This window comes from Erpetoichthys calabaricus, chromosome 2 (assembly GCF_900747795.2).
Source record: "Erpetoichthys calabaricus chromosome 2, fErpCal1.3, whole genome shotgun sequence".
Lineage (NCBI taxonomy): Eukaryota > Metazoa > Chordata > Cladistia > Polypteriformes > Polypteridae > Erpetoichthys > Erpetoichthys calabaricus.
In genome coordinates, this window is record NC_041395.2 from 139993914 (window position 1) to 140021653 (window position 27740).

General features: G+C 37.9%; 1 protein-coding gene across 3 annotated transcripts in view; it reads right to left on the reverse strand.

Moving 5' to 3' along the window:
* usp13 (ubiquitin specific peptidase 13) overlaps positions 1 to 27740 on the reverse strand; it is a 355954-nt gene that overhangs the window by 128048 nt on the left and 200166 nt on the right. For all 3 annotated transcript variants that reach the window (XM_051923946.1, XM_051923945.1, XM_051923944.1), the window contains 3 exons: positions 16176 to 16329; positions 14273 to 14447; positions 1592 to 1680 (listed from right to left, as the gene is read on the reverse strand). In XM_051923946.1, coding sequence (XP_051779906.1) covers positions 1592 to 1680; positions 14273 to 14447; positions 16176 to 16329 — 418 coding nt within the window. The remainder of the gene's footprint in view (positions 1 to 1591; positions 1681 to 14272; positions 14448 to 16175; positions 16330 to 27740) is intronic.

Sequence of the window (27740 nt, forward strand, 5' to 3'; positions counted from 1 at the left end):
AGATCAAAGCAACTGGTGCTAGAGGTTGTTAGAAGAGTTAAACCCTGGACAGGAAGCCAGTTTGTCTTAGGTTTGTCTTAGGTGTAAATATGTATTTACTCAGTCATGCACATTCAGTGATTTTACTGTGCTGTATTGTTATACCTGCCTTTTCTAATTAATGCGCATTTGTTGACACTTGGGCATGACTGAATGTACTTGTTCTCTGAATGCCACTGCTGGTTGCTGGGGCAGGTACCTTGTTTTGGAACTATCTCTTTGGGATGGCTGAAGACTTCTGGTAACACCTTGCACCCACCAAGAAACATAGCCAATTAAATGAACATAGATTGTTAAATCATTACTCAAGTATTTAAATGAGGATAAATAGTGTCAGTTTAAATACACCAGATTATATGTTCTGTGTGTATAACAGACTTTTACTGGCTGTTCCACCTTTTTGTTTTGTTTTTTTACTGGCTGTTCCACTTTTTTGTTTTGTTTTTTTTCCTCTTGTAACCTAAACACTATTTTTTTTTATATGTATAACTGTCTGAAAGTCAGGACCCGGAGGAACACAGCAGCAAAAAACTAATTGAGGAATGAACTGATGCAGCTATACCAAGATATTAATATAAAACATAATCTTACCAATATGGTTTAAAACGTAAAGTTATATTTCAGTCAAAGTGAGTATGAAAATTTAAGATGGTAAGCGGTATAGTCATAAGTGTCAGGTAGTTTATTTTGGTGACCAGAATAAACTACCTAGAGGGCATTTTAAGGCTTGCATATGTTTTTAGCCTAGTATTTTTTTATATTGAGTGATTTCAAATAATAATTAAATGTAACAATTTTGCATCTTGCCACAGACAGACCTATTAAAGCACCAACAGGTTATAGTATATATGTGTTAAAATGTATTAAAATCCATCAGTGGAGGATGCAGTTTATTTATGCCTCCACTACATTCTTCAGTACCTGGACTTGCCTAACACCTACGGTATGTTAGGGTCTTATTTGTGGATTTCTGGTCAGCCTTCAATACCATTGTTCCGCAGTTTCTTCAGAGTGAACTAATATAGTTAGGTGTACCCTATGGTGTCTGCCAGTGGATTATGAGTTTCTTGACAGGTAGGAAGCATTATGTGAGATTTGCCCCCATCTGTTGAATCTAATATCAATTAGCATAGGCACTCCTTAGTCTGTGTTCTTTCACCCCTCCTATGTTCACTTTATACAAATGACTGTAGATCCTTGGACAAATCTGTAAAAATCATAATGTTTGCAGATGACACAACTGTAGTGGGTCTCATTTCTAATATTGACATGTCTTCCTATTAAAGAGAGGTGGGCCGTCTTGTAGAATTTACAAACTATATCAATTATGTAATAATTAAATCATTGGATAATTCATAGCAGCTTAAATCCACTATTCCCACATTATAATGCAAAGTGAATTAAAATATGTAACCAGTCTATTACCTCAGTATACCCACCTTAGACAGCTATACATACAAGAACCTGTATTTTAAAAGATTTTGTCAGATGCTCAAGAAATAAACCAAAATGATGTGCATTATTGAATGCATTAATGCCTTGAAGACCTTACCTAATTTCTTTGGAACCCAGTCTAAGCCAAAGGTAAACTTTTTTATCTGGATAACCAGATATTCAGGAAAAGATGAAAATCGAGATGTTCTGAAAAGTAAAAACAATGAAAAGAAATAAAAACTGTCAATATGTCAATACTACTTCCACTATTCAGACAATAAAAAATTTAAAGAAACAGCTCACAAAATAGTTTTCCATTGATTACTGCAAATGCAAGTAATTAATTTCTTAGCATTAAATGAGGAGCAGCCTGAAAGATAACATGTTTTATGATATGCAGCAGTAGATGTTGCAAAGAACCTAAAATCCACATCCTTGCACCAGACAACAGAACATATTACAGTGATCCCCCGCCTATCGCGGAAGTTACATTCCAGACCCATCAGCGATAGGTGAAAATCCGCGATATAGAAAGACCATATAAATAAACATTTTTTTTTTATAGTTTAAGCCTTAAAATACCCCTCCCACACGCTTTAAACACATGTAAACTTATTAAAACACACTTTGTAAACACATATGTGGATGTCGGGCTAAGGATATGAGTAACATCTCTCTGTTATAAAACATTTTAACGTCACAAAAGACAAGGCAGTGAGACAGAACAGTGAGAACAGCTGCTGTATAGGCTTTTAAATGATTGATGGGCAGAGTGACAAGCACAACAAGCATCTTGGCAGAAGCAGCACAAAGTCCATTTCTCCTTAGCGTGCATTCAGCTCCCCCCCTTCACAACGCGAAGTGGCAGGAGCGTAGATGCGCCTCCGGGGAGTGGGGTAGGTTTGAGCGAAGTGATCGAGACCAGATCATCTTGGACAGACACTTTGACGACACGCCCTGCTTACAAACAATTTAAAACAAGTTCACTGACATCTAACCTAGCAGTTGTTGGAATGCTTTTGGCAGACAAACTTCAGGTGCTCCCAGCTCTTAAAACAACAACAAGCAGAACACGCAGTTGCCAGCATCAGCTGCAGAAACCCAGCAGATGATCCGAGCACCTCTCCTTAGTGTGCGTTCAGCCCTCACCCCCCTCCTCCACCTCCTCCTTCTCCTTCAGAACGCACAGAGCTACAAGCAGAACAGGCATCTTGGTAGAAGCAGCACTAAGCCAGTAGCTGATCTGTCAACTTCTGATTAGCGTGCGTTCAGCTCCCCCCCTTCACAAAGTGAGTGGCAGTGACGCAAAGTGGCAAAAGGACCACTGCTCTACAGGTTTTTAAGTGATTGACGCAAAGTGCGACAAGCACAACACACAGCTGGCCAGCAGCAGCAGCAAGACACCAGCTGCGTGCGTTCAGACTCCCCTTCACAACGCGAGCAGCGTTATAAGTGCCGCGAGAAAGAGATTTAACCACGCCCGGGGCAAGAAATAAAGGACAAATATTGTTTTTACAAAAGTTTTAAAGTAAAAATGAAAATAATGCATATGTAACAATTCCAATGAAAATAACAATCTCTTTATAATTGTTTATCCGGTAAACCAAACCCGGGGGTGGGCGAGAGAAGCGAGCAGGGGGCAGAGCCCCCTAGTAATAATAATAGTATTAATAAATCCGCGATGTAGCGGGGGTGCGATAGCTGAACCGTGATATAGCGGGGGACCACTGTACTGTAGTTCTAGACTTTCTTCTGATGTACACATCACTTAAGAGTGACAACATAAATACTAAACTAAAAGCAAAACTCAAATTTCAAAAATGGATTTAGATTATTTCAGCTTACAATCATAGCAAATATCTGATTTTTTATTTGAAAAGGTCAAGTACATCTATCAGAAAAGGAATATAAATCACTTTAATTTAAAAGATACTAATGATGCATTGAAATTTAACAAGTAGAAAAATTCAGAGTTTAGGTGAAAGAAAAAAAACACAACAATCTTTCCCTCAATAGCAAAATAAAGGTAATGAATGTTAACAAGCGGCATGCTCCTATAGACATAAATAGGGTTGCTGTGGAAAGAGTGGTTATCTTTAACTTTCTGTTGGCCCATATCTATAGTGTTAATGAGCCTTCTTTTTTATAATAAAAACTGAGTATTGATGTCATTGTACCTGAAAGTTGTGTGCCTTTTTCTATAGAAAATCCCTGGATGAGTGTCTTGACAACTGTTTTAATTAATTACGGCAAAGTCAATTCAAATTTTTTTCTTCAATTCTAAGAAAGGTAAAATGATCATGTCACTGACTTTATGTACAACTGCAATGAATATATACTATAAGTAAAGTGTCAGGTATTTTTCACTGTTCAATATTTTATACACAACTATGACAAAAGATCATCCAACACTACCACTTACTGGCACACATTAAATATTACTAGAATGCCAAAAATATTTACTTTTATTAGCATCTGAATAGTTTAGGATATAAACATTTAAACATGATATATTTCTCATACATTGCCTTTGTTTAAATGTCTGATGAATAATCACCATATATTTCAGTTCCAGCTGCAGAAAAGAAACACAGGCACAGTGTATATAATATACAAAACACAAAATAGGGAACTTGCACTTTCATGAACAGTACTTTTTTATTATCAACATTGATCTTAGCTGTTGAATGACCCATCCTGTCATAGCATTATTGGCCACGTTCCTGCTATAAGCCTTTGCTTGCATATACATCTTTGTCTAAACAAAAGATTACTATGATTAAAAAAGGAAGCTTGCTATTAGAAGCTTAAAGTGGTTCTCTAAATGTTAAATATAATACAGATGAGAGGATGGTACACTCATCATGAGGGGCACAGATCTAAATTTTTACAGCCAAACTGTATCTATGATTTCTTTAACAAAATCTGCCTGTCAATTTTAAAGTGCTATAGTGTCAGCAAGCATCAGTGGGTAATTCAGATTAAAATTACAATATTAAAATATTTTTTCACTGTCAAATAATAAATTACAAAAAGCAATTTTCCATGCATACATTTTTTGCTTGTTTGGTTCAATTCATGGCAGCACACCATCTCAAAATTTTGTGCAAAGGGAATGTCTTTCTAAAACTTATTAATTTGGTGCTGGATGCATTAAACATTTGCTGAATTCTGTACATGCTGTATAGTCTTTCATATTTTAAACCTGCATTGCCTAATACAAGAGAAAGGTGTTTCATTACCTGCACTGTTAGAATTTGTAAGGCGCAAAGGGCAAAAATGGCTCAAAATTAAATAATTTTGCCTATTAAATACACAAAGGCAGGGGCCCCTCAGATTGCACGTAACAATTTAACTCTTTGAGGGCTGAATATTTTTTCCAAAAAACTCAGTTTTCTGAAAAGCACACAAAGCAATGGTTTCACACATAAGTCGACATAAAACGTCTGTTGCTATGTGCTGTGGCTGCTGTTGGCGCATGTTCGGCATCTCTGATGGCAGTAGCTGCATTGGGTGCACCTCGATGGTTAGCAGGAATGCACGGTGGGCAAGCTGCCTGGCTGTCTTCGCACAGCAGGTGGGTGGCAGTGATAGTTGCAGTGGGATGCAATCTGGTTTGTACCTCTTGTCTTCATAAGTGGTGGTCCTCCCAGGCAAATGCTGCTGTAGGTGCATCAGCTACACGGAAGTGTTAAGCACCACGATCAGCTGGGGTCCAATCAGATGATGCTGGTACCTCACTTTCATTTTTGATCTCCAGATCACTTGCATCAGTCTGACTAGTCAGAGTCCTATTCAACGAAATTATGTAAAACGTCCATGGAGTATTTTGCTTTGCACATTTGCTTTGGTCTTTCACCAGATGTTGGTGCCATTTTAGAGGTTGTTCGCTCTTTGCTACTCATACACGCGTAGGGAATCAAGGTTAAATCAGCAAAGCTATGTAACTTTCCTTCTAGTAAAGAGAGCCGAACTAAAACGTAAAGGTGAGTTTTGTTGCAGTTTACAGCTGATTGCTGTCCTCCACTCCTGAATTTTGACAAAAATCGACATCAGCCCTGAAAGAGTTCATATGTAGTACAGTCACTTTCACTTTGCCCCTTCCCACCTTTGTAATACAATTTTTGCAGAAATTTACAACTTAGTTGTATGACAGGCTGCTACAAAACCTACTGCAAACACAACAACAGTAACAGTAACACCACCACCAGCACAATGATCTTAACTATTCAGCAGGAAAATGTACCAACCACTGAAACAGGGAAGTAACATTGACATAAAGCAAAAGTGCATGCTGACAAATCATCTCAACTGTACCGTAAGACTTAGCTTTCTCTCACAGCAGTACCAATGCTGAAGGTGATCTCATGAACTGTAGTGAAAACATAAAAAAAACTATATGGCATCACCAGTCCCCATAAAGTCAGTGATGGTATATTCTCTGATGATGGTTTATGAATGGGTTGTTTTATGCTAGCAAAACAAGTGGGGATCTGGTAGCAGTGTGGTCTGTGGAGCACATATGATTCATAAGATGTCTGACATCAGCACTATGCAATAATTTAAAACTACAACCACAGAGCACATTATCTGACTTTGTTTGCAATAGTAACTATAATGCCTCATGAACTTTACTATACATTTGGCACATAGTGAAGATTCATAATAAGCTAACAGAAACGATGAGCAAAAGAAAATAAGAATTAATTACATTAATGAAAAATTGCATGCATGCCTACTGCTTTTTATGCACAGGCGCCTGCACTCACTTCCAGCATCATTCTATTATCACCATAATGAGCTATGAACTGCAATGCCACTGCAAGCCCTTCAGGACTGAACTTGAGGATCTCTGTACTACAGCAGCAGCTTCTACTTTGATGCCTTTAATTCTTGCTCCACTCCTGTTCACTGTTGCAATTGACCCCTTCCTTTCTCTCATTTCACACTTTTTCAAACAGTCCCTTCAAAATTCAGTCATTTCAGGGGCCTCATGTATAGACAGTGCGTACGCACAAAAATGTTGCGTAAGCCAGTTTCCACGCTTAAATCGCAGTGTATAAAACCTAAACTTGTCGTAAAGCCACGTACATTTTCACGGTAGCTCCAACCCTGTCGTACGTAAGTTCTCCACTTGGTTTTGCAAACTGGCGGCACCCAGCGTCAAAGCAGTGCTGCTGTTCCCAGGTGGTTTCCCTTTCTTTTTTACATCTACAACGCCAGCTTTATTAAATACACTGAAATTAACCACATATTGTTCATTAGTTTAAGGCATATGATTGTAATTAACCTGTAACAATATAATCGTCCACGGAATGGCCAAACTATTCCAAATACCATAGCTGCTTTAGCGTTGTTACTCTCACTGCACCTTCTTCTTCTACTTTCAGCTGCTCCCGTTAGGGGTTGCCACAGCGGATCATCTTCTTCCATATTACTCTCACTGCACCACTCAGAGCAGCTGATCGGAAGGAGAATTATCGGTATACAGCATCAAGCACACGCTGCCTGAGCCATGCTGTCTATTGAACTGCTCTCATACGGCAAACGCTTCAGAGCCGTTCCTGAACGGACCTCGCGGTTCAGAAACAGTTTCATCCCAAGAACTATAAATGCACTCTATCAGTCCATCAAGTGCTCCTTATAGAACTGTTTGTACTTACAAGTACAATTACCTCACTGTAAACTTGCGATACAGTTATAATATTACACAATCTGCGCCACTTTATAAAGCGCGTATTGACTTATGATGACGATATAATTTTTAGATGAAATGCAGCAAAATATGTATTACATTATACAGATAAAATGTTAACGTCATTTAAATAATCTATATTGTTAATAATTAAACATGTGAGGACACAGTGGCGCAGCGCTACCTAGTTCAAGGATTGTTCCTGCCTCGCGCTGTATTCTTGCTGGGTCTGTCACAACACTGGATGGATAGATGGATAGAATAATTAAACATGTACTACGAAGATATTTCAATGTTCCTTAAAAGTTTTGAAGAATCAGAGTTCTAAGCTTACAGATGGCTTAACATCTATTACAGAGCTGATTGTGTGGCGATTGGTTACTTGGAGAAAGAAAAGGAAGGACAGGAATTGGGGGTTAGTACGTTTGAAAGAGACAGTACTGCTACAATAAATTATTTCATCGAAGGTCACGCATGGCCAGCAAGCATCTTGCGGGAGGCAGGAACAATCTGTGGACGAGGCGCCTGCTCGTCACTATCACTGCTCCACCGTGTTCCCATGTTTAATAACATGCTTTCATTCCTATCATCATGAAAATGATATCAAGTATACATCTCAGCATTTTAATTATTCATAGAGCTGTAATATCACAAATGAAATGGATTCTGTGTCCTGTCGGAGGAAGAGAAAGTCCGTTTAAGAAGCACATAGTGATTCACACACATACAGCACATAGAACACAAACAAAATAAAGCATTTAATGTGCTACTTTAGTTACGATGGTATTTGAGAAACTAGTAAATTAAATGATTTAAAGATAAAGTTTATGATGTTCTGCTTTAATGACAAAATAAACTACGTGACTGAAGTGGAAATTTCGAGATTAAAGTTGGCATTTCGAGATTTTTTCTCACTGTGTCCCTATTTTTTTTTTCTTTTCTCTGTACCCTATTAAGCTTTCATATGACACTCAGACGGTGGGCTACAACTCGCCTTTTCACGGCTACTTTGTTATCTGACTGCTTCTTTTTTATTTCGGGCACTGTGCATCTTTGTGAACTTGAGCTTTCGAGTTTCTCCGACACTCTATCACTCGATCAACTTCCTTTTGTTGATTATATCACTGTTTAAACCAACAAATAGTAAGTTTTTCCTTGCCTCCACTTGGTATTTGCTGAAATTCTTCTATTTTCCCCCGTGCTTTTGCCATTGCCTTTTCACAAAACGCTTAGCTTAACTCTTTTAGGGCGGATGTCGACTTTTGTCGACAGGAGGGGTTGAAGGCGGATGTCGACAAAAGTCGACATCCAGGGATAGAGGGCGACAATCAGCTGTTAATGGCGACAAATCTCACTGTCACGTCACAGGCATTCCCTCTGTGCTTGGAGGAATGCTAGACTCGTTGACTCGGCAAATAAACATTGCGTGTGCGTGAGTTGCGAAATGTAAACAGGCAAGATGGCACAGACATGTGAAAAGGCAGCGAAGCAAGTGCAGAAAAGAAAACACTCGCATTATGCGCATTTGCGCATTATCGCGGAGTCGGACTCTTGATTTTTCAGAATCGGACTTTATTGGCAGTGATCAGGAGATCGAGCAAGAGAGTTAGAAGCAGGCATCAGCTGATCAGACACCAGCCGATGCCGCGCCAGCGGATCTGCTGCCAGTTGCGTGCCTTCGCGCAGCCGATGCATCTACGGCAAGGTTCGCATGGGATAAATACACAGACATTGATCCGTTGAGAGCCAATCTGGCTACCGGAGTTTACAAGACGGCATGGCTTGCTGTTGGACACGACAGATCACCAGCTGCTGTACTTCAGGCTGCTCTCTCCTGATGCTGCTTTTCAGCTACTGTCAGACGAGACAAACAGGTAGGCAGAGATTTTTTTTGAATCGCGGGCTGCGTTTGCATCGCATTCTCGTTTTTCAAAGTGGAAACCCACAACGAAAGACGAGATGAAGCGCGCTGTGGCATTACAAATAGAGATGAGACAGAATTGGTGATATAACTTCAGGGAGCATTGGTCCAAACGTGTTTTGTCCCCTGGTGGCTTAGGTACGTGCTGCTGCAAAGTTTTATTCACTTCTGTAATAAACAGAAGCAAATCCCATGGGGTGAGCCAGGCTATAATGCCATACATAAAGTTCATAAAGTTTCAGAAGATGAAAAGAGGTGACAATACGGTTTTCATGCTGGCAGAAAACTTGGTGGCAGTGGCATGGCATGATGGCAAATGGGTGACTTGTCTCTCTACAGTACACACTAACAATATATGTTAGAAAGTGCAGCAACAGACAATTGAAAAATAGGCACCAAAGCAACACGTATTGTAAGGAGTGCAATGTGGCAATGACTGAAATTGGCTGCTTTGAGCGAGATCAGATTTTGCTGTGTAAAATGTATGTGATATGTATGTGAAATCATAGAGTATGCAGGCTCATACAACATGCAAGACAGTAACATTTGTCAAAAGTAAATATTTTTTGTTGATTTGATATGTTAAACAATTGCTTTGTGTTCTTTTTTAAAAAATGTTAGTTTTTGGAAAAATATTCAGCCCTGGGAGAAAAGAAACAAAAAAAAAATTTGCCCTAAAAGAGTTAAGGGCTATTTATATTGATTTGCATATTCAAAGAGGCGTAACTCTGGTCTGGGAGGAGTTGGTGCAGGACAGCAGGCACGTGCGTTACTTTTCACGCTGACCGGGATTTATGTAGCGGAAGAAATTGGAAGTTGGTGAATGCACAGATTTTTCTGTGCGTGCGAACATTTCCAATTTTGTCCGTACGCCATGTTATAGTGTGAATTTTACGGACGGCGTTATACATGAGGCCCCAGGTCACTACATAGGTCTCTTTCTTTTAAATTCATTTTGATGTTAGTCTGGAAAGCCCACCTGTATAGAATTATACTTGAGCTGGGAGACACAGCAAACATTCTTGTGATGGCACATATGGATGTGCCATCCTGGTGGAGTTGGGACTACCTGTCCAATCAAAATAACCAGCAGATATCACTTTATGTTACCAGTAGTGAAAAGAACTAGCATAGGAAAAACAAAAGAATCAGTCAGGAAGGAAAAGGAGAGAGTAATTATCTGTGGCCACCACCTGCAAAACCATTCCCTTTTTGGGGGTTGTTTTGATGTTGCGTTTCCAGTACAACTGCTGTCACTTCTGTTGTACCAAAGCAAGTGAAACTGATTCACAATCACTGATGCTTCCTTACTGAACAGACTGATATCCCTGAAGCTTAATTGACTTGTTGTTAGACTGTGCTGATTAAGTGTTTCCTTAATTTTTTGAGCAGTGCATATAAAATTGAAATACCTGTCTGTATGTTCTGTGACGGTGTAAGTTAGTACCACGCTAACAAGTAACACCAGGAGACTCTTGAACCAGACACCGCCAATAGTCATGACCAGGATGAACTTGGCAGATGAGGACACACACACACACAGCAAGGGAATAGTGAAAAGTGCTCTAGTGCTTTTATTAAAATAAACCAAAACAGTGCTCAAAGTGTAATGCATCCAAATGTTCACTAAATAAACAATCTAATTAAAAGAAGGCATCTATAGGGAGTTGGTCTCATCCGTTAGTGGAGATGGACGTCTGAAGCGGAACTCTGTTACCGGTGGCATTAATTTTTCTCTTATTTTTATCATCCCGAGGTATCCTGTATTTACCCAACTCGAGGAGGTTCTATTACAGGAGGTTTATATATGAAAGCATATATAAACATGAGTGGTAAGAAAGGGGCTCAGAAAGAAACAAAAGAAAACCAAAGCTACACCCAAGCCTAGACAGGCATCAAGTCCAAGTCCAACCTCAAGGTATGGCCTTACAGAGACTGACCCGGAGCAGATGGGTGAAAGCACAGAACTCCCGGGACCCCGGGCCACTTCATCATCTTCAGTTGAGAGCGAAAGTGGGAGCAAATGTTTAAATGATGCAGGTCACAATAGCTCGTCAATTCCAGAAGATCCATTGAAACTGGAAATGGCCTTGCCTTCCATGTTTTCACCTATTCCTCGCAAGCCAGGAGCATCGGCTGTAGCAGGGCTTGTCACTTCACCTGCAGAGCACGAAGGCCGAAACAATCTGTCCGAACTGAAGGTAATGATTGTTGCAATAGCCACGGCTCAAGACATAAAGGAGCTTAAGAAAGACATAAAGAAAGAAATAAATAGTATGCTCAAGATAAACGAGAAGATGAGGCAGGAGCTGCAGGAGCTGTGGCAGGATAATTAAGACCTGGAGAAACGTGTACATAATTGCTTTGAGGTTACCTTTAAAGGTATGCTAGAAAAAACTGAGGAACATATTCAGGAAAATGTGTCTAACACATTTCTTTTACTACCTTTAAATTCGAAACTTTGTTAAACAGAACCTGCCCAATTTTCCTCACTTCCCACCTACCTCTAGGCCGGAAGAAATATTGCTCATTCTCGAGGACTCAAGACAGCATTTCTGTAATATATAAAACTATTTTATAGTCCCTCCCTTTCAAAGATCCAAGAGAACAGTGGGGAAAGGATCTCTTACTCAATATTGCAGAAAAGGAGTGGAAAGTAGCAATGCAAAGAATTCACTCAAGCTCCATATGCACAAAGCATACAATTATTCAACTAAAAAATATATATCGAGCGCATCTCTCTCATTTAAAATTGTCCAAAATGTTTCCAGGGCAAGATCCAACCTGTGAATGCTGCAATCAAGCTCTGGTCTCACTGGGTGACATGTTTTGGGCCTGCACCAAATTATCATCATTTTGGACCAAAATCTTTAAATGCCTTTCAGTCAGCTGGAATGTCACAATCCCTCCTAATCCACTAACAGCTGTGTTTGGTGTACTTCCAGATGAGCTTAAAGTGTAGAAGGACAAACAAACTGTAATTGCCTTTACTACACTATTGGCACGTAGACCTATCTTGCTCAATTGAAAGAATCCTAACTCACTTATTCTAAGTCAGTGGGTAACCGATGTTATATACTATTTGAAATTAGAAAGAATCACATTCACACTTACGAGGATCTGTACAAAACTTTTTCAAAACCTGACTGGATGTAATCAATAACATTTTAGAATAAGCATTTCAATTGAGGAATCAGGCCCCTCCCCTCTTTTACTCCATTTATCTTTGTTCATTTGTTAATTTATCAATTCATTCGTCTTTACTAGCATAAAGTTTTACACTGTTGGCCTAGGTCTCTTTCTCAGGGGTGGGAGTTGATTTGTTTCAAACATTTTTTTTTCTTTTTGTAAAACTTAAGTTATGTGTATGAAATGTTATTTGATTTTAATAAATTCAATAAAATTTTAAAAAAAAAGAAGGCATCCATGTAGAGTTTAAAACCCAATCAAATAAATATTCCCTTAAAAACACAAGGTTAAAACCAACAGTGTAGGAAAGCGTCCCTTAAAGTTCATGCCCTGGTGCAGTCCATTAAAATCTCAATCTCTCCAGTTTATCCTTCCAGATCTTACAGCTGAGAAGTCGCCTACCCAACAGACTCAGCCTCATTTCTTTTGCGGTCTACAGGCCCATGACCCTGCTGTTTCCATTACCACAGAGCAGGGCTACCACTCTAGAGCTAGGCTTGACTGTACCTCTTTATGATGAGAAGGGCAATATTCAGGACTGTAAAAACTATAGAATAAGTATATAATAAAGCTGATGTCCCATACAATGAAAATTTGGGAAAGGGTTACAGAGAGAAGGCATAAGGAAGAGACAACGTAGTTTAATGCAAGGAAGACGAACAACTGATGCAGTCTCTGCTTTGAGGTAGCTGACAAAGAAGCAGAGAAAAACAGAAAGGTTTGCATAAGGAGTTTATTGATTTGGGGAAGGCCTATGATAGAGTGCCACGTCAAGACATATGGAGGTGCATGAGAAAGAATGAAGTACCAGAGAAGTATGTGAGGATTGTCCAGCATATGTATGAGGGAATGAGGACTTGGGTTAAAAGCAGTGTTGGGGTAAGATACCAGTTGTAACATGTCTGCACCAGGGATCTTCTTTAAGTCCTTACCTCTGGTTCTGGTTACGGATGTGTTAACTCATGGAATAAAAGACCAATCCCGCTGGTGCATGCTTTTTGCTGATGACATTATGTTGTGTAGCACCAGAAAAAGTGAAAGAGGAGAGGAAGTTGGAAGAATGAAGAAGGGCTTTGGAAGACAGAGGATTGAAGATAAATAAGAAAAAGAATATTCCAGGTTTAATGATGATCAGGATTTGGGGATTAACCTGCAGGGAAAACTACTGAAAAGGGTGGATAAATTTAAATGTCTAGGATCACTGGTAGCTCAAGATGGAAATTAGATGCAGAGATAATCTATAGAGTGCAGGTTTGAAGGAACAATGGGAAAAAGGTATCAAGAGTATTGATTATCCCAGTTAGGATGAATTAGAAGAACAAATTTCTGTATCTTCAAGTTGTCTGTTTCCCACTATTAAAACCACACAAACCCACTTGGCAAGATTCAATCAGGTCCTAGAAATGTCCCTTGACATCCAAGTATAATCTGAGACTAAAGAGATTTTAAAAGCACAGGCATTTTCGTGTAGGTAAGGATAAACAAAACCATAAGGATGGGGTTAAGTCTAATTGAGGCCTTACACTATTAAACGTTTTAAATGTATTTATGTAAATTAGTTATACTGATGTATTTTTCAGTCTTTTATAAAAGGATAAAAGGCAAAAATATATCAATTATGCTCCCCAAGCATAAATTAAGATAACAAATAATGTATATATTAGTTTTTTTTATCACAATATAAAATTCATAAAACTATTTTTGTTTACTATACTATATTGGTTATTCCTGATATTTCTTTTTACATGTACACTAACTTTCTTTCTATTTCTGGTTATCCATGCTCCACCCTCTTGAGATTCTGCATACTATGTCAATTCTACATTCACTGTGTTGAGAAAATTAATGCTCCCAATGATTACCAACAAACCACCAATGATACTAGCTTTAAAGGTATACGTTTAAGTGAAACTAAATTTGCAATGTATGGCATTTTTTCACAAAATTGATCAAGCCTTTATTTGAACATTTTAGCTACTGTATTTCCTACTTACTTGATACCAGCAGATTTAGCCTGAAGAGCACTGCTCCAGAAGTCATCAACATTTTCTGGCTCAGTCCATGCCTGTAAACAGGCACTGAAAGGAATCCTAGCTCTCACCACCTCAGGAAACATTCTTTTGTTCACTTCAGCTTCACGTCGTTTAACCTCATACATAATTAGTTCCTCTAGTGAAAGACAAATTCATAACAAATATATTCAGATAGAACTGAAGCAAATATGTGATAAACAGGAACACTACAACAGCAATACAAAAAAATCAGAGCTATAAGAACTAAATATACAGATAAATTCTATAAACATCAGTTTTCAGAATGATTAACTTAAAATGCACATATTTAGACACATAAATTGTAGGAAGGTTTTCAGAAGGGTACCCTGAAAGTTTTTCAATAATTTTTCATTGCTAGTATCTCATTACAAATTTGTTGGTATTTAGGATAACGCAATGCATTTGCTACTTGTCCAATTTTGCTACATTTATCAATTAAAATAGCCAAGCAGCAGTAAAGAACAAGATCATGTATTTCTATCTTGTACCAGTCTGAATCTGGCACCCAAAAGCACTTCTTCACTTCTTTAATTACCTCGCTCTTACTCTGCCACCTTTTTCCCATGAATGGCATATTTGATGACTCCAAATAGGTGGAAATCTGATGAAGCAAGATCTGGGCTGGAGGGACATTGGGCATGATTTGTCCACTTTAGTTGTGGGTAGCTGTGCATGGTTTTATTGAAGGTGGACTTCAGCAACATTTTTCTTACATTTTACTGTCCCTAAACAGTTCTGAAACTTTTTAAGTGTTAATGTAAAAATTTAAGTTAACATTTTGACTACATGGTATAATGGGCATAATGTTACCTAAATCAGTCCTTTTGTATCCTTAAAAGAAAGAAAGAAAGAAAGAAAGAAAGAAAGAAAGAAAGAAAGAAAGAAAGAAAGAAAGACTTCATTCCACGTGTTTGAATGTGTTTTGGTTTCTGGTTAAAAATGACTGAGCAATGATTCTCTCTTTTGAAAATATGCAACAAAATATTTTCACACTAGCCCTCAGCAAATCTGAACACACTATTTGTGGCACAGCCGACATTTGGGGTTTGTGGAACTCAATCTGCACACACAGTTCAATATCGCGTGGCATGACTAATATGCTTCACACTTCCTTTGGACACTCACAGATTAATTGAAAGGTTTCTGATAATGATCCATTGGTCCTCTAAGATGAGATCATTATTGAGTTAAAACAATGTCAGAATGATTGTTATCGTTGGCTGTCTATTGCGAGGAACATCAATGTTTACTTCTCGTTTATTCATAGAATCCACAATACATGTTACCTAATGACTTAAAATGCTTTATGACAACAGTTGTTGATAAAATTGTATACATGTTTTACCACTTGTGAATGTTTTTTTACTAATTCTTTCTTTACCACAAGAAACTTCCTAAAAGCCTCTAACAAAAATAATTTGGTCAACTGTGAAAGGCCTAGAAAACAGATTATTCTGTGGTGCTGCTGTAGCAAGTGGAACATTTCAACTACAGGATAAACTGCGGACATTTCCTGTTAATAATGGCAGAAATATTGGTGCTCCCAAATTTTCTGGCTATCCTTTAATTAAGCTCAGAAAACTTTTAACATAATATTTCAGATTTTTAAAATTTTTTAAATTGTTTACACTTTTATTATAATAATTTATTGAAAAATTACTAATAAATAGACAGATGAGAATACATAAGCACATAAGAAAATTTGTATATAATTTGTATACAAATTAAATACTGTATATTTATTTTTTTAACATACATAATAGTTTGATTCAGTCACATTTTGTTTCTCTTATAAAGAATTTTCCCTGACTAATATCAAAATTTAATAAGTAAATATGTTTACCTTTGTTTGTTGCTGCTTCCACTGGCACAGGAAGCTGCATGAGGTAGTCAACCCTATGTGTATATCTGACCTTCCTTGACTGACAGCACTGAATTCGTTCCTCTACCAGGTATCTAAATACATCACTGGGGGTCTCTGTGCCTTCACTGTTCCTCTGAAACAAGAAAACAAATATATAAAATAAATTATAATGAAATTAAAAAGCTTCACAATTAATAATTTGTATTTGCATATTCTATGTTTTAACTGCTGTATACAAATTAATTTATCAAAGGCTATCATTTTCTGCTGATAGGTGAAGTGGGTTGAGAGTCACTGTATAATTACATCAAAAGTTTTGATTAAAACCTCATTTGTCTTACATCTAGCTAACTTACATTGGTTTACACGTCAGATAAAAATAAGCCATATACCCTATATTTACATTATATGGTATAATGTATGCAAAAGTATTTATGGACACATTCGAGATCACCAGAACACAAACAAATGGAAACAAAAATTTTAGAAATAAACATCTATATTTTATTCAGGCTGTAAGCTCATGTGTACTACTGGAATTGAAAGCTGAATTGCTTTTTTACATAGGTGTATATGTTATGATGTATATGGTTGATCACAATTTCCACTTTATTTAATAGAGAATCTAGTGATTCTGAATATGCTCACAAATTGTACGTACTTACAGTATCTGATGGTGTCATATGGGCTGCCGATTGTGTCTGTATTACTTGTATTCAGGTGAGTTATGCTTAGTTACAACACTATGGATATGGTGTACTAAGAAGTACTTAAATGATGTTATTTACTTTTAAAGAGCAGCGCAGATGCCACAGTATAAAGCAGCTTGAATAACCATAATGATTTTGTGCATTTAGATTTGCTTTCAGCTGTGCTTCTGTGTTGCTGTAGCTTACAAAGGAGAAAAAAAATTAAACAAAGTTTTAATTACGGTTTGAGAAAACCGTTACTCAAAAAATCAACTATTTTAATTGCTAGAATATACTACTCATTAGTCTGAATACGCATGAACTGACTAGCCATTATAGGCTAAGACAGACAGGATATACTGTACACCGATCAGCCACAAAATTAAAACCACCTGACTAATGTTGTGTAGGTATCCCTCGTGCTGCCAAAACAGCTCTGACTCCTTGAGGCATGGACTATACAAGACTTCTGAAGATGCCCTGTGATATTTGGCACCAAGACATTAGCAGCAGATCCTTTTAAGTCCTGTAAGTTACAAAGAAGGGCCTCCATGGATTGGACTTGTTTTCCAAGCACATCCCACAAATGCTCAATTGGATTGGGATCTTAGGAATTTGGAGGCCAAGTTAAAACCTTGAACTCTTTGTCATGTTACTCAAACTACTGTTCCTGAACAAACTCTGCAGTCTGGCAGGGTGCATTATTCTGCTGAAAGAAGCCACTGCCATCAGGGAATACTGTTGCCATGAAGGGGTGTACATGGTCTGCAACAATCTTTAGGTTGGTGGTATGTGTCAAAGTAACATCCATGTGAATTCCAGGAAAAAAGGATTCCCATAACCACAGTGCCCAGAGCATCACACTGCCTTTGCTGGCTTGCCTTCTTCCCATAGTGCATCCTACTGCAATCTCTTCCTCATGTAAATGACACAAACACACACCAAGCCATTACCATGATCTAAAAGAAAATAAGAATCACCAGACCAGGCCACCTTCATCCATTTCTCCATGGTCCTGTTTGATGCTCATTTGCCCATTGTAGGCCCTTTCGGCAGTGGACAAGGTCAATGTGAACACTCTAATCGGTCAACTGCCATGCAGACCTATACGCAGCAAACTGTGATACACTGTGTGTTCTGACTCATAGCCAGCATTAAGTTTTTCAGCAATTTGTGCTACAGTAGCTCTTTTCTGGAATCAGACCAGCCTTCACTCCCCACTAGCATCAATGGGCCGTGGTTGCCCATGATCTAATAGGTATTAACCATAATACATGATGTTTTGGAGATGTGTTGACCCAATCATCAAGTCATTACAATATGGCCCTTGTCAAAGCCACTCAGATCACTGCACTTGCCCATTTTTCTGCTTCCAACACATCACCTTGAAGAACTGAATGCTCGCTTGCTGCCTAATATATTCCACTCCTAGACAGGTGCCCCCTTCGAGACAATCAGTGTTATTCACTTCATCTGTCAATGGTTTTAATGTTATGGCTGACCGGTGTATGACCTGTGTAAGTGAGTTTTTTTTTATATGAATTAATAATAAAAAGGTTACTTTGAAAATGAAAAATGTGAAATCAAAAAAACAATATAAATAGCAAAGCTTTGTTAAAACAATAAATAAATCAGTGATTAGAATTAGCCATAAAAATCATAAAATTTTAAACATTTTTGCAAAGAAAGTTTATAATGTGGAATTGCTTATGCATTTTTAATAATTGTATCATAATGTATAGATCCTTTAAACATCAAGAAAGAAAATAAAACATGGCAATCAAAAGTACAGAATTTTAAGATGCTATAATACAGTAGGGAAAACTGTAAAGAAAAGGTATTAGTCATTAAAATATTCTGCATACAGGATATCTAATGCTATAGTGATAATTCTAATTTTAAGCAATCTAACAAAATATAGAAAAGTTAACAGATAAGAAGCAGATTGTGTATGTTATCTCCAGCCATTTTTATTTTATATACAGTGGAACCTCGGTTCATGAACGTCTCGGTACACGTACAAATCGGTTTACGACCAAAAAGTTCGCCAAACTTTTGCCTCGGTTCACGACCACACACTCGGTATACGAACAAGCCAGTTTCCCTTTCGGTTTGTACATGTTCAGTCTCTCCCTGTGCATTTCCTGTGCAGCGAGTAAGAGAGAGAGAGCGAGACACACACACACAGGCAGCGCGAGAGAGAGAGACACGCACACACACAGGCAGCATGAGAGAGAGACGTGCACACACACACAGGCAGCGCGAGAGAGAGACAGACAGACGCACACACACAGGCAGCGAGACAGAGACAGACAGATGCACACACACAGGCAGCGAGAGAGAGAGAGCTGGAAGCATAAGGTAGGAAGGCAGTTAAAGAATGCACTGGGCTTGATTTTGTTTTCACGTCTGTTTACAGCGATCAGTTCGTAGCATGCATTGTTGCAATGTTACTTTTCTTGGTGGTTTATTAAATTAAGGATTTTTCAAATGTTCATTTTTTCCCTGTGCTTAAAACTCATTAAAAAAAAGTGTTTTTAGCCAGCAGTTGGTAGCACTATAGCACAAACTATTGCAGTGTTAGTTTTCTCTGTTGTTCAAGGTTTTCTCAATGTTATTCAATGTTTTTACACTAGTTTACTATTACACTGTGCATTCTATGGTTTAATTAACTATATTTGTACTTAGAAACTTAAAAAAATATATATTTACATACAGTTCGTATGATCTGGAGAGGATTAATTGTATTTACATATAATCCTATGGGGGAAATTGCTTCGGTTCACGACCAAATCGGTTTAAGACCAGAGTTTTGGAACAAATTATGGTCGTGAACCGAGGTTCCACTGTATGTAGCTTAAGCACTCCAATACTAAGACACAGTGTGAGGGTCACACTTGTGAACAGTGGTATAGCATGCTAGAATGACACAAAGCCAGATACAAATAGGGCTCAGCAGTTTAATCACACAGACAGAAACATCAGATGTTACAGCACAGTACAAAGGTTAAAACTAAGTGCTAATGCAAAATTTTCATTAACAATAATGCCCTGGATCTAATTACTCCTTAGGGGCAGAACTAAAAAGATGGCTGGGTGTATAGGGGAAAAAATGAGAGAAATTCACTTTGTCACAAAGTAAGTGCATGATGTCCATAGAGAAAATACAGGGACACCCTGTGCATACCATAGGTGACTAACTGAATGGGAGTTAGACCGCAGAAATGTAGGGAAACTCTGTCAGACAGCCTTTGGATTGTGTTGTTTCTGGGCATGAACCAGGAAGTTGACTTTAAAACGACCTTGAGTCAAAAATCCATATAAAGGGGGATTAGGACATTTTTCTACTGATTTTCCCAAAATAAATTAACTGGAAGTGAAGGCATCAAGCATGATAAACCAAAAGGGTTTTCAAAAGCCAGGTAGGAGTTGTTATCATATCTCAAAAATAGACCAAGCATCAAAACATTCAAAAGTTATATACCTTTCATAAATTCATTAACCAGAAACCTAAGCTAGACACTTCTGTTTAGAAAGATACATAGTAAATATGGTCTTTCAATTATCTGGACAGTCAAAGTTTAGACAAATCTTTATGGCCACAAAAACAGAGGAAAAATGGCACTATTCATTAAACAAAATGGTGATGTATGTTACAAAACTACCAAATAAACATAATAACAATACCACCAAACATACTTAAGAAACAAGACACAACAACCAGTATATATTTCCAAGCAATTTTTGGAGGATAGAAGAGATGTCAGGGTTTTAAGAGAGAGAAAGATAGTTCGGAGGTGGACAATGAAACGGGGTTTTTCACTATGATATAGTGCGAATTACATGAGAGCTTGTGGTATAAGGTTGAGTCAAATAGAGTACAGTACTGACAGTATCTCTTGCTTGCAATACAACGCTGGGCATTTAAATACAGATTATTATGTAATATGGAGTATTATGTGGAAGCAGCCTGCTTTGACAATTTCTTCACAACAGGGTTACAAAATAGGTAGCAGATTCAGAAAAGCATATGAAGTAAATATTTTTACACATATGGAACCTGACCTGCAAGGGTGAAAAAAAATATTGGGGGTTCCTATCTCATACATACAACATAGTATCTTCTATGCATGTAAAAATTATCTTGCACGTACAAGATAATGGGCTGGTTTCTCTAACATATTCCACCAGTGAGAAAGGACTTGAACTACTGAAAAGAGCATGCAAGACTTTAACCAGCTTTCTCGAAATGCATGACACCTGAGAATATGCGTTATAATCTTTTACCAGCTCAGGAAGTGGTGTAGACCCTTTCAAATGGTTGAACCTACAGTATGTGGTTCTCATCCTGTCAGCAGACAGAGAATTGACAGCTAGTTAAAAAAAAAGGTTTCGGTTAAAAAAAAAAAAAAAGAGGTTATTTTCATTTCAACCTTCTGCTGAAAGGCTGTCCCATTATTTTTTTTACAATATTATGTAAGATAAGAAGGAATAAGTACTTTAACTATTAATCAGTTCACTGCTCAATTACTTGTGTTTAAAGTGCCCTAACAACCAAAGCACCATTGTACAGAGTCATATTTTACACATTTCTAGTTTAAACAATTTATGCAATAGTAATCCATTATATAACATAACCTCCTTTTAAAGAAGGTTTTCATGCACAGTGAAACAGTGTTAAAACAGTTTAAGCGTAAATGTGTGTTAACTCTTAAGCGGTTTGCTTTAACACTGTAAGAATTAATTTAACACTGAAAATTATACCGAGTGCAATTTGTGGGGTTGCCAAAAATAGTAGGATTAGTCTGATTAACGACATACACATTGGAGTTAAATCTGTCATTGATGAACCTTGATTCTATGTCTGTAGAAACACTTTCCTTCCCTGTGATGGACTTATACTTTGTCCAGGGATTGTTCCCACCTTGGACCTGATGCGAATCATCTGAGACAAAAACTTTTTAGGAAGTGGCCAGGAGCTCACAAGATGCATTACAGCTTTGCCTTAGTCAGGTGGTTCCTTATAGTACTCCCCCATCCCCCAGCTAATCTTTAAGGAAAAAGAAGACCAAGTGATAACTATGTGTGAAAAGCACCTTTTTCTAAATAGAAAGATGATACACTGGGTGGATTGATGAACCAAATGAGTTCAGACTGAGTGTGCACATATATATACACACACACTGCATTTGGCATAATTTGTTTGTTTTTTTAATATGTTCACCATGTGATTGACTAGAGCCTGGCCAGGGGATTGTTTCTGCCTTGAGCCCAATGAATGCTGGGATAGGCTCCAACTTCCTCACAATCCTACTCAGGATAAGTGGGTTTGAAAATGGATGGATGGATGGATGGATGGATGGATGGTTGGTTGGTTGGATTTAGAAATTACATTTGTGACATATGCATTTATGTCAGGTCTTGAATGCTATACTCTTCCAACTGCTCATTCCACTCATTTCTTGAACCTCTGTAAATGAGTCTTATGGGTATAAAGAGTGTATTCCAGCAGCACCAAGTGCAAACTAAGACAGGAAGTAACCATTTACAGGACATATACAGTTAGGTCCATAAATATTTGGACAGAGACAACTTTTTTCTAATTTTGGTTCTGTACATTACCACAATTAATTTTAAATGAAACAACTCAGATGCAGTTGAAGTGCAGACTTTCAGCTTTAATTCAGTGGGGGTGAACAAAACGATTGCATTAAAATGTGAGGCAACTAAAGCATTTTTTTTAAAACAATCCCTACATTTCAGGGGCTCAAATGTAATTGGACATATTAAATAACTTGAAATAAAATATTAATTTCTAATACCTGGTTGAAAACCCTTTGCTGGCAATGACAGCTTAAAGTCTTGAACTCATGGACATCACCAGATGCTGGGTTTCCTCCTTTTTAATGCTCTGCCAGGCCTTTACTGCAGTGGCTTTCAGTTGCTATTTGTTTGTGGGCCTTTCTGTCTGAAGTTTAGTCTTCCACAAGTGAAATGCATGCTCAATTGGGTTAAGATCAGATGACTGACTTGGCCATTCAAGAATTTTCTACTTCTTTGCTTTAATAAACTCCTGGGTTGCTTTGGCTGTATGTTTTGGGTCATTGTCCATCTGTATCATGAAACACCGACCAATCAATTCGACTGCATTCAGCTGGATTTGAGCAGACAGTATGTTTCTGAACACCTCAGAATTCATTCGGCTGCTTCTGTCCTGTGTCACATCATCAATAAACACTAGTGTCCCAGTGCCACTGGCAGCCATGCACGCCATAATAATGTGCACAAAGCACCCTCCACTCCACAATACTCCAATAATAAATCAATACAATCAACAATAACCAATCCTCCACTCCCAGCAGCTCAGTCACCCTTCCTCCCAACTCGGCTCCCTGCTGGGATTTCCCAGAGTCCTTTTATAGTCCATGACCCGGAAGTGCTTCTGGTCCCCCCCCCAGTCCATGCGATTCTTAGCACTTCCGGGTCAGATCAAAACTCTTCTTTTCTTCAGCCCGGAAGTATATCATCTCTTCCATTCCCGTGATTGGGAAGTCCTTCCGGGCTATATGGAAAGTACAAGTTCCTAGGCCTCCCTGCAGCGTCCCCCGGCGGCTCCCACGGTATCCAGCAGGGATGTGAAGAAAATCTCCAAGGTCCATGATGCCCTGCTGGAATTCGAGGCATCTCCATGTTGCTGGGAGGGCTCCATCTGGCGGCGTGGGGGTATTGGCCGGGAAGAACTGCCAGCCATATACCACAAACCCAACCAATTTTCCACAACCCATTTCTATTTGAAGAAATACTGAACAGTCTTGAAGACTCAGACAGCATCTCAACAACATATAAAAACATCTTAAAGTCTCTCCCTTTTAAAGATCCTACAGCAAGCCTATTGAAATGGTGGCCCATGGGTCACATGTGGCCCACAATCAACCTCCAAATGGCCCAACCCGTGGTCCTGCCAGGGCTCCAGACTGCAACTAAAATGGTCTCAAATAAAATGAAAAATAGGCTTTGGCTATTATCATTTACTGTATACTTAGTTCGCCAGTTGCAAATTAAATCATTGAAATGTTAAACTAATTATATTGTAATGGATGCAGAAGGCCTTTTTTTTTTTTTTAATTGTTGAGCGGATGTGCCGTTAACATATGTATCAGTATGGGCTCCCTCTTGAATATCCCTGAGTCGCATAAATGCTCATTTATATCCTGCGCTTGGTGCTGGGAAACAAATTTTATTGCGAATACTGCGCCCTTTTTTATTTTATACACTTTGAGATGTGCCAGGGTCAGATGTGAGCAAAATGTTTATTTTTTATTTCAAAAGTGGAAAAAAAGTATTGCTAGTACCTCATATTCTGTTCACTTATAGCTTTTTTTGTTGTTCTTTTCTTTTTCTTTTTTTTAACATTTTTGATGTGTCTGTGCCATATGTGACCAAATGTAAAAGGGAAACATTGAGTAAACATTACTTATTTTTAAATACATTCATTTGGGTTGATTTACAATTTGTCATTACCTAATGCTTACCGGCTGATGAAAATGTTTGGCCCAGCTAAATTTCTTGGTTTGAAAATCTTACTGTATGGTGGAGAAAGGACCTTTCACCTAATATCTCAGAGAAGGAGTGGACAGCGGCCATGCCACTCTAGGTCCATATGCGCAAAGCATTCAATCATTCAACTTAAAATATTTAATCGATCGCATTTACCTTGTTTAAAAGTTTCCAAAATATATCCATGGCAAGATCCAAACTGTGAATGTTGCAATCTGGCTCCATCGTCACTGGGCCACATGTTTTGGAAGTGCGCCAAATTAACATTATTTTGAACAAAAATCTTTGAATACCTATCAGACAGCCTTGGTTTCACAATCACTCCTAACCCATTAACAACTGTGTTTGGTGTACTCCCAGATGGGCTTAAAGGGGAGAAAGACAATTTCACTATTCCTATACCACACTACTAGCATATAGACTTATCCTGCCTAACTGGAAGAATCCCAACCTACCTTTTATAAGTCAGTGGGTAACTAATGTTCTGTACAATTTGAAATTTGGAAAAATCAAATTCTCGCTTACAGGATGTGGTGAAAACCTTTTAAAAATATGTTAAAATCTAATTAATACAATTTTAAAATAGCACTTATACTGGAGAAAAGGCCATTCTCCCTTCCCTGTTTTTTTTTTTGTTTAATTTATGCCCATGCAGTTAGCTCTCTTCTTTCTTTCATGTGGGGGATGAATTCTGTTTTGTCAAGTTCGACATGATTGTATGGAATGTTACTTTCCTCCAATAATAAAATATATATATATATATATATATATATATATATATATATATATATATATACAGTGATCCCTCGCTATATCGCGCTTCGTCTTTCGCGGCTTCACTCCATCGCGGATTTTAAATGTAAGCATATGTGAATATATATCGCGGATTTTTCACTGCTTCGCGGATGTCTGCGGTCTATGGTACGTGTGCTTCCTCAGTTGATTTGCCCATTTGAATTCAAACAAGGGACGCATTTGAATTGAAACAAGGGACGCTATTGGTGAATGGCTGAGAAACTACCCAATCATAGCATGCGGTTAAGTTCCTGTGTGCTTCTGATTGGCTCAGCGACGGAGTGCTGCATTAACCAGGAAGTACTAATCTCACTCATTCAGCATTAACGTGCACAAGCGCCAACAGAAGATGCAAATGATTGCAGAAAAGGTAAAAGTTTTGGATATGTTGAAGGAAGGAAACAGCTACACCGCTGCAGGACACCATTACAGCATAAATGAGTCCACAATTCTTTTTATTTAAAAAGGAGGAAAAGCATATACGATCTACGGCCGCAGTGTCTTTTAACCAGGGTGCACAATGAGTTGCAAGTGCACGTTGTAAGGCAGTAGTCTGGATGGAATCTGCTTTAGGGATTTGGATTGAAGAGTGATGGAAGAAGAACAACGGCGGTGCTAAACAGTCGCCTGAAGAGGCTCCTTTAGAAGAGCTGTAACGCTATCCTTTGTTGTGCAGTAAAATTAAACTCATCGTTATCGGACAAGTCGTCGTGTCATTGTTGGTGAGTAACCATAATTAATTATTTACGTACAGTACTTATTACATGTACATAGTTTAGTGTCACTGTACACACATTTTATTGTATACAATTTTTCTTGCATTGTACGTATTTATTGATGGTGGCCTGTCTGTCGTAATGGCTGTAACAAATGTGATATCGGAGACGCTCGATATCTTTAAAATAATATTTAGGTTTTACTGTATGTAAACTGTGTTTACATACATAATTTCAACGAATCTTACCTAATATCTAAGAGAATACAAAGGGTTTATGCTGTATAATTGTGTGTGAAATGTTTATAATAGTGTGGGAGAGTTTATAAGGGCTTAAAATATATAAAAATAACCACATGAACATATGGTTTCTACTTCGCGGATTTTCTTATTTCGCGGGTGGCTCTGGAACGCAACCCCCACGATGGAGGAGGGATTACTGTATATTTAAACTGTATATATACAGTATATGTGTGTGTGCGTGTGTGTGTGTGAATAGCTAGAAACACTCATATGGAACTAAATGGAATGGAATAGAAGAATACTTCCCTAATACTTCCCCTGAAATGCACATTGTTTCTTTTTTTAATCTAACTGTATCTAATATGTACAAGGCCAATTTCATATGTGCACAAATACAGTAAGTGCTATTGCATGTATTTTTTTCAAGTTGCCTAAGTTAAAGGATTTAGCTGAGTAAATATTAAAAAAAATAAATGAAGACTGAAGTTGGTAGCGCACCTACCTTATAAATTCAGTGTGTCAGGTTTGATGTCTGCGACTGGACATTGTTTGTGTGGAGTTCACACATTTTGTCATGTCTATATGGGGTTTCCTAATCATCTCTCGTTTTCATTGCAGAATAGTTTAATTGTCTCGGTGTGGGTATTTTTATATGTGCACGGCTATAGGACTGATGCCCTGTCAAGGGCTAATTCCATCCTTATACCCATCCTGCTGGGCTATGTACTGGTCCTCCCATGCACCCAAATTGAATTAATCAGGTCTGAGCAGGTATATGAATGTAATACCATTAGCAGGGAGTAGCATTGATATTGACATGATTATATTATGAAGCAATGAGGTGTGACAGAAGTCTGTCATAGCAGAGTGCAATATATGAAATATATATTAAAAATATGAAAGTTTAAAACAATCTATTTGCAATTAAATTACATTTAATGCCTAATAAATACTATAATAATCAAACCAGAACACTGCAAACCTGTTGTGTTCTGTTTGTTCTCATTGCTTGAACATATTTCTTGTAAATCAGGTGAATCCCTTTCTCTGGACCTCTACAATCATGTATTTACTTGAACCTTTAATATAATGTAACAAATTCTTCCCTGTAAAGAGCCCCATCTCCAAAGAAAGAGCCCCTGTCTGCCAAAAGATCTCTCTATGCCACTGTGCTGCTTCTGGGTGAACTAGTGTAATTACAAAGCACAATACATCTTTGTCTGTTGGCTTCATAATATGATTTAGATTTGGCTTAAGTATCTTCATGTTACTTCATATGCCATCTACTGGTGCAAGTCATGCAAGTACAATAAAGTGACAGAAAACAGCTTGTGTCTTTTATATGTAAGCATACAAAAAAAAAATGGCCGTAAGTTATGAAGTAATTGGTGTTGTACTTTGTGATCGCTTAATGGGCAACTCACTGGACAGGACAGACTGAAAAACAAACTTTTGTAGAAAGGTCCTTACACTTAGTAAGGTTTGCTTTGTTTTTTTTTTTTATATTTTTATTTTATTAATTTTCATTGTAATCATTCCATACAA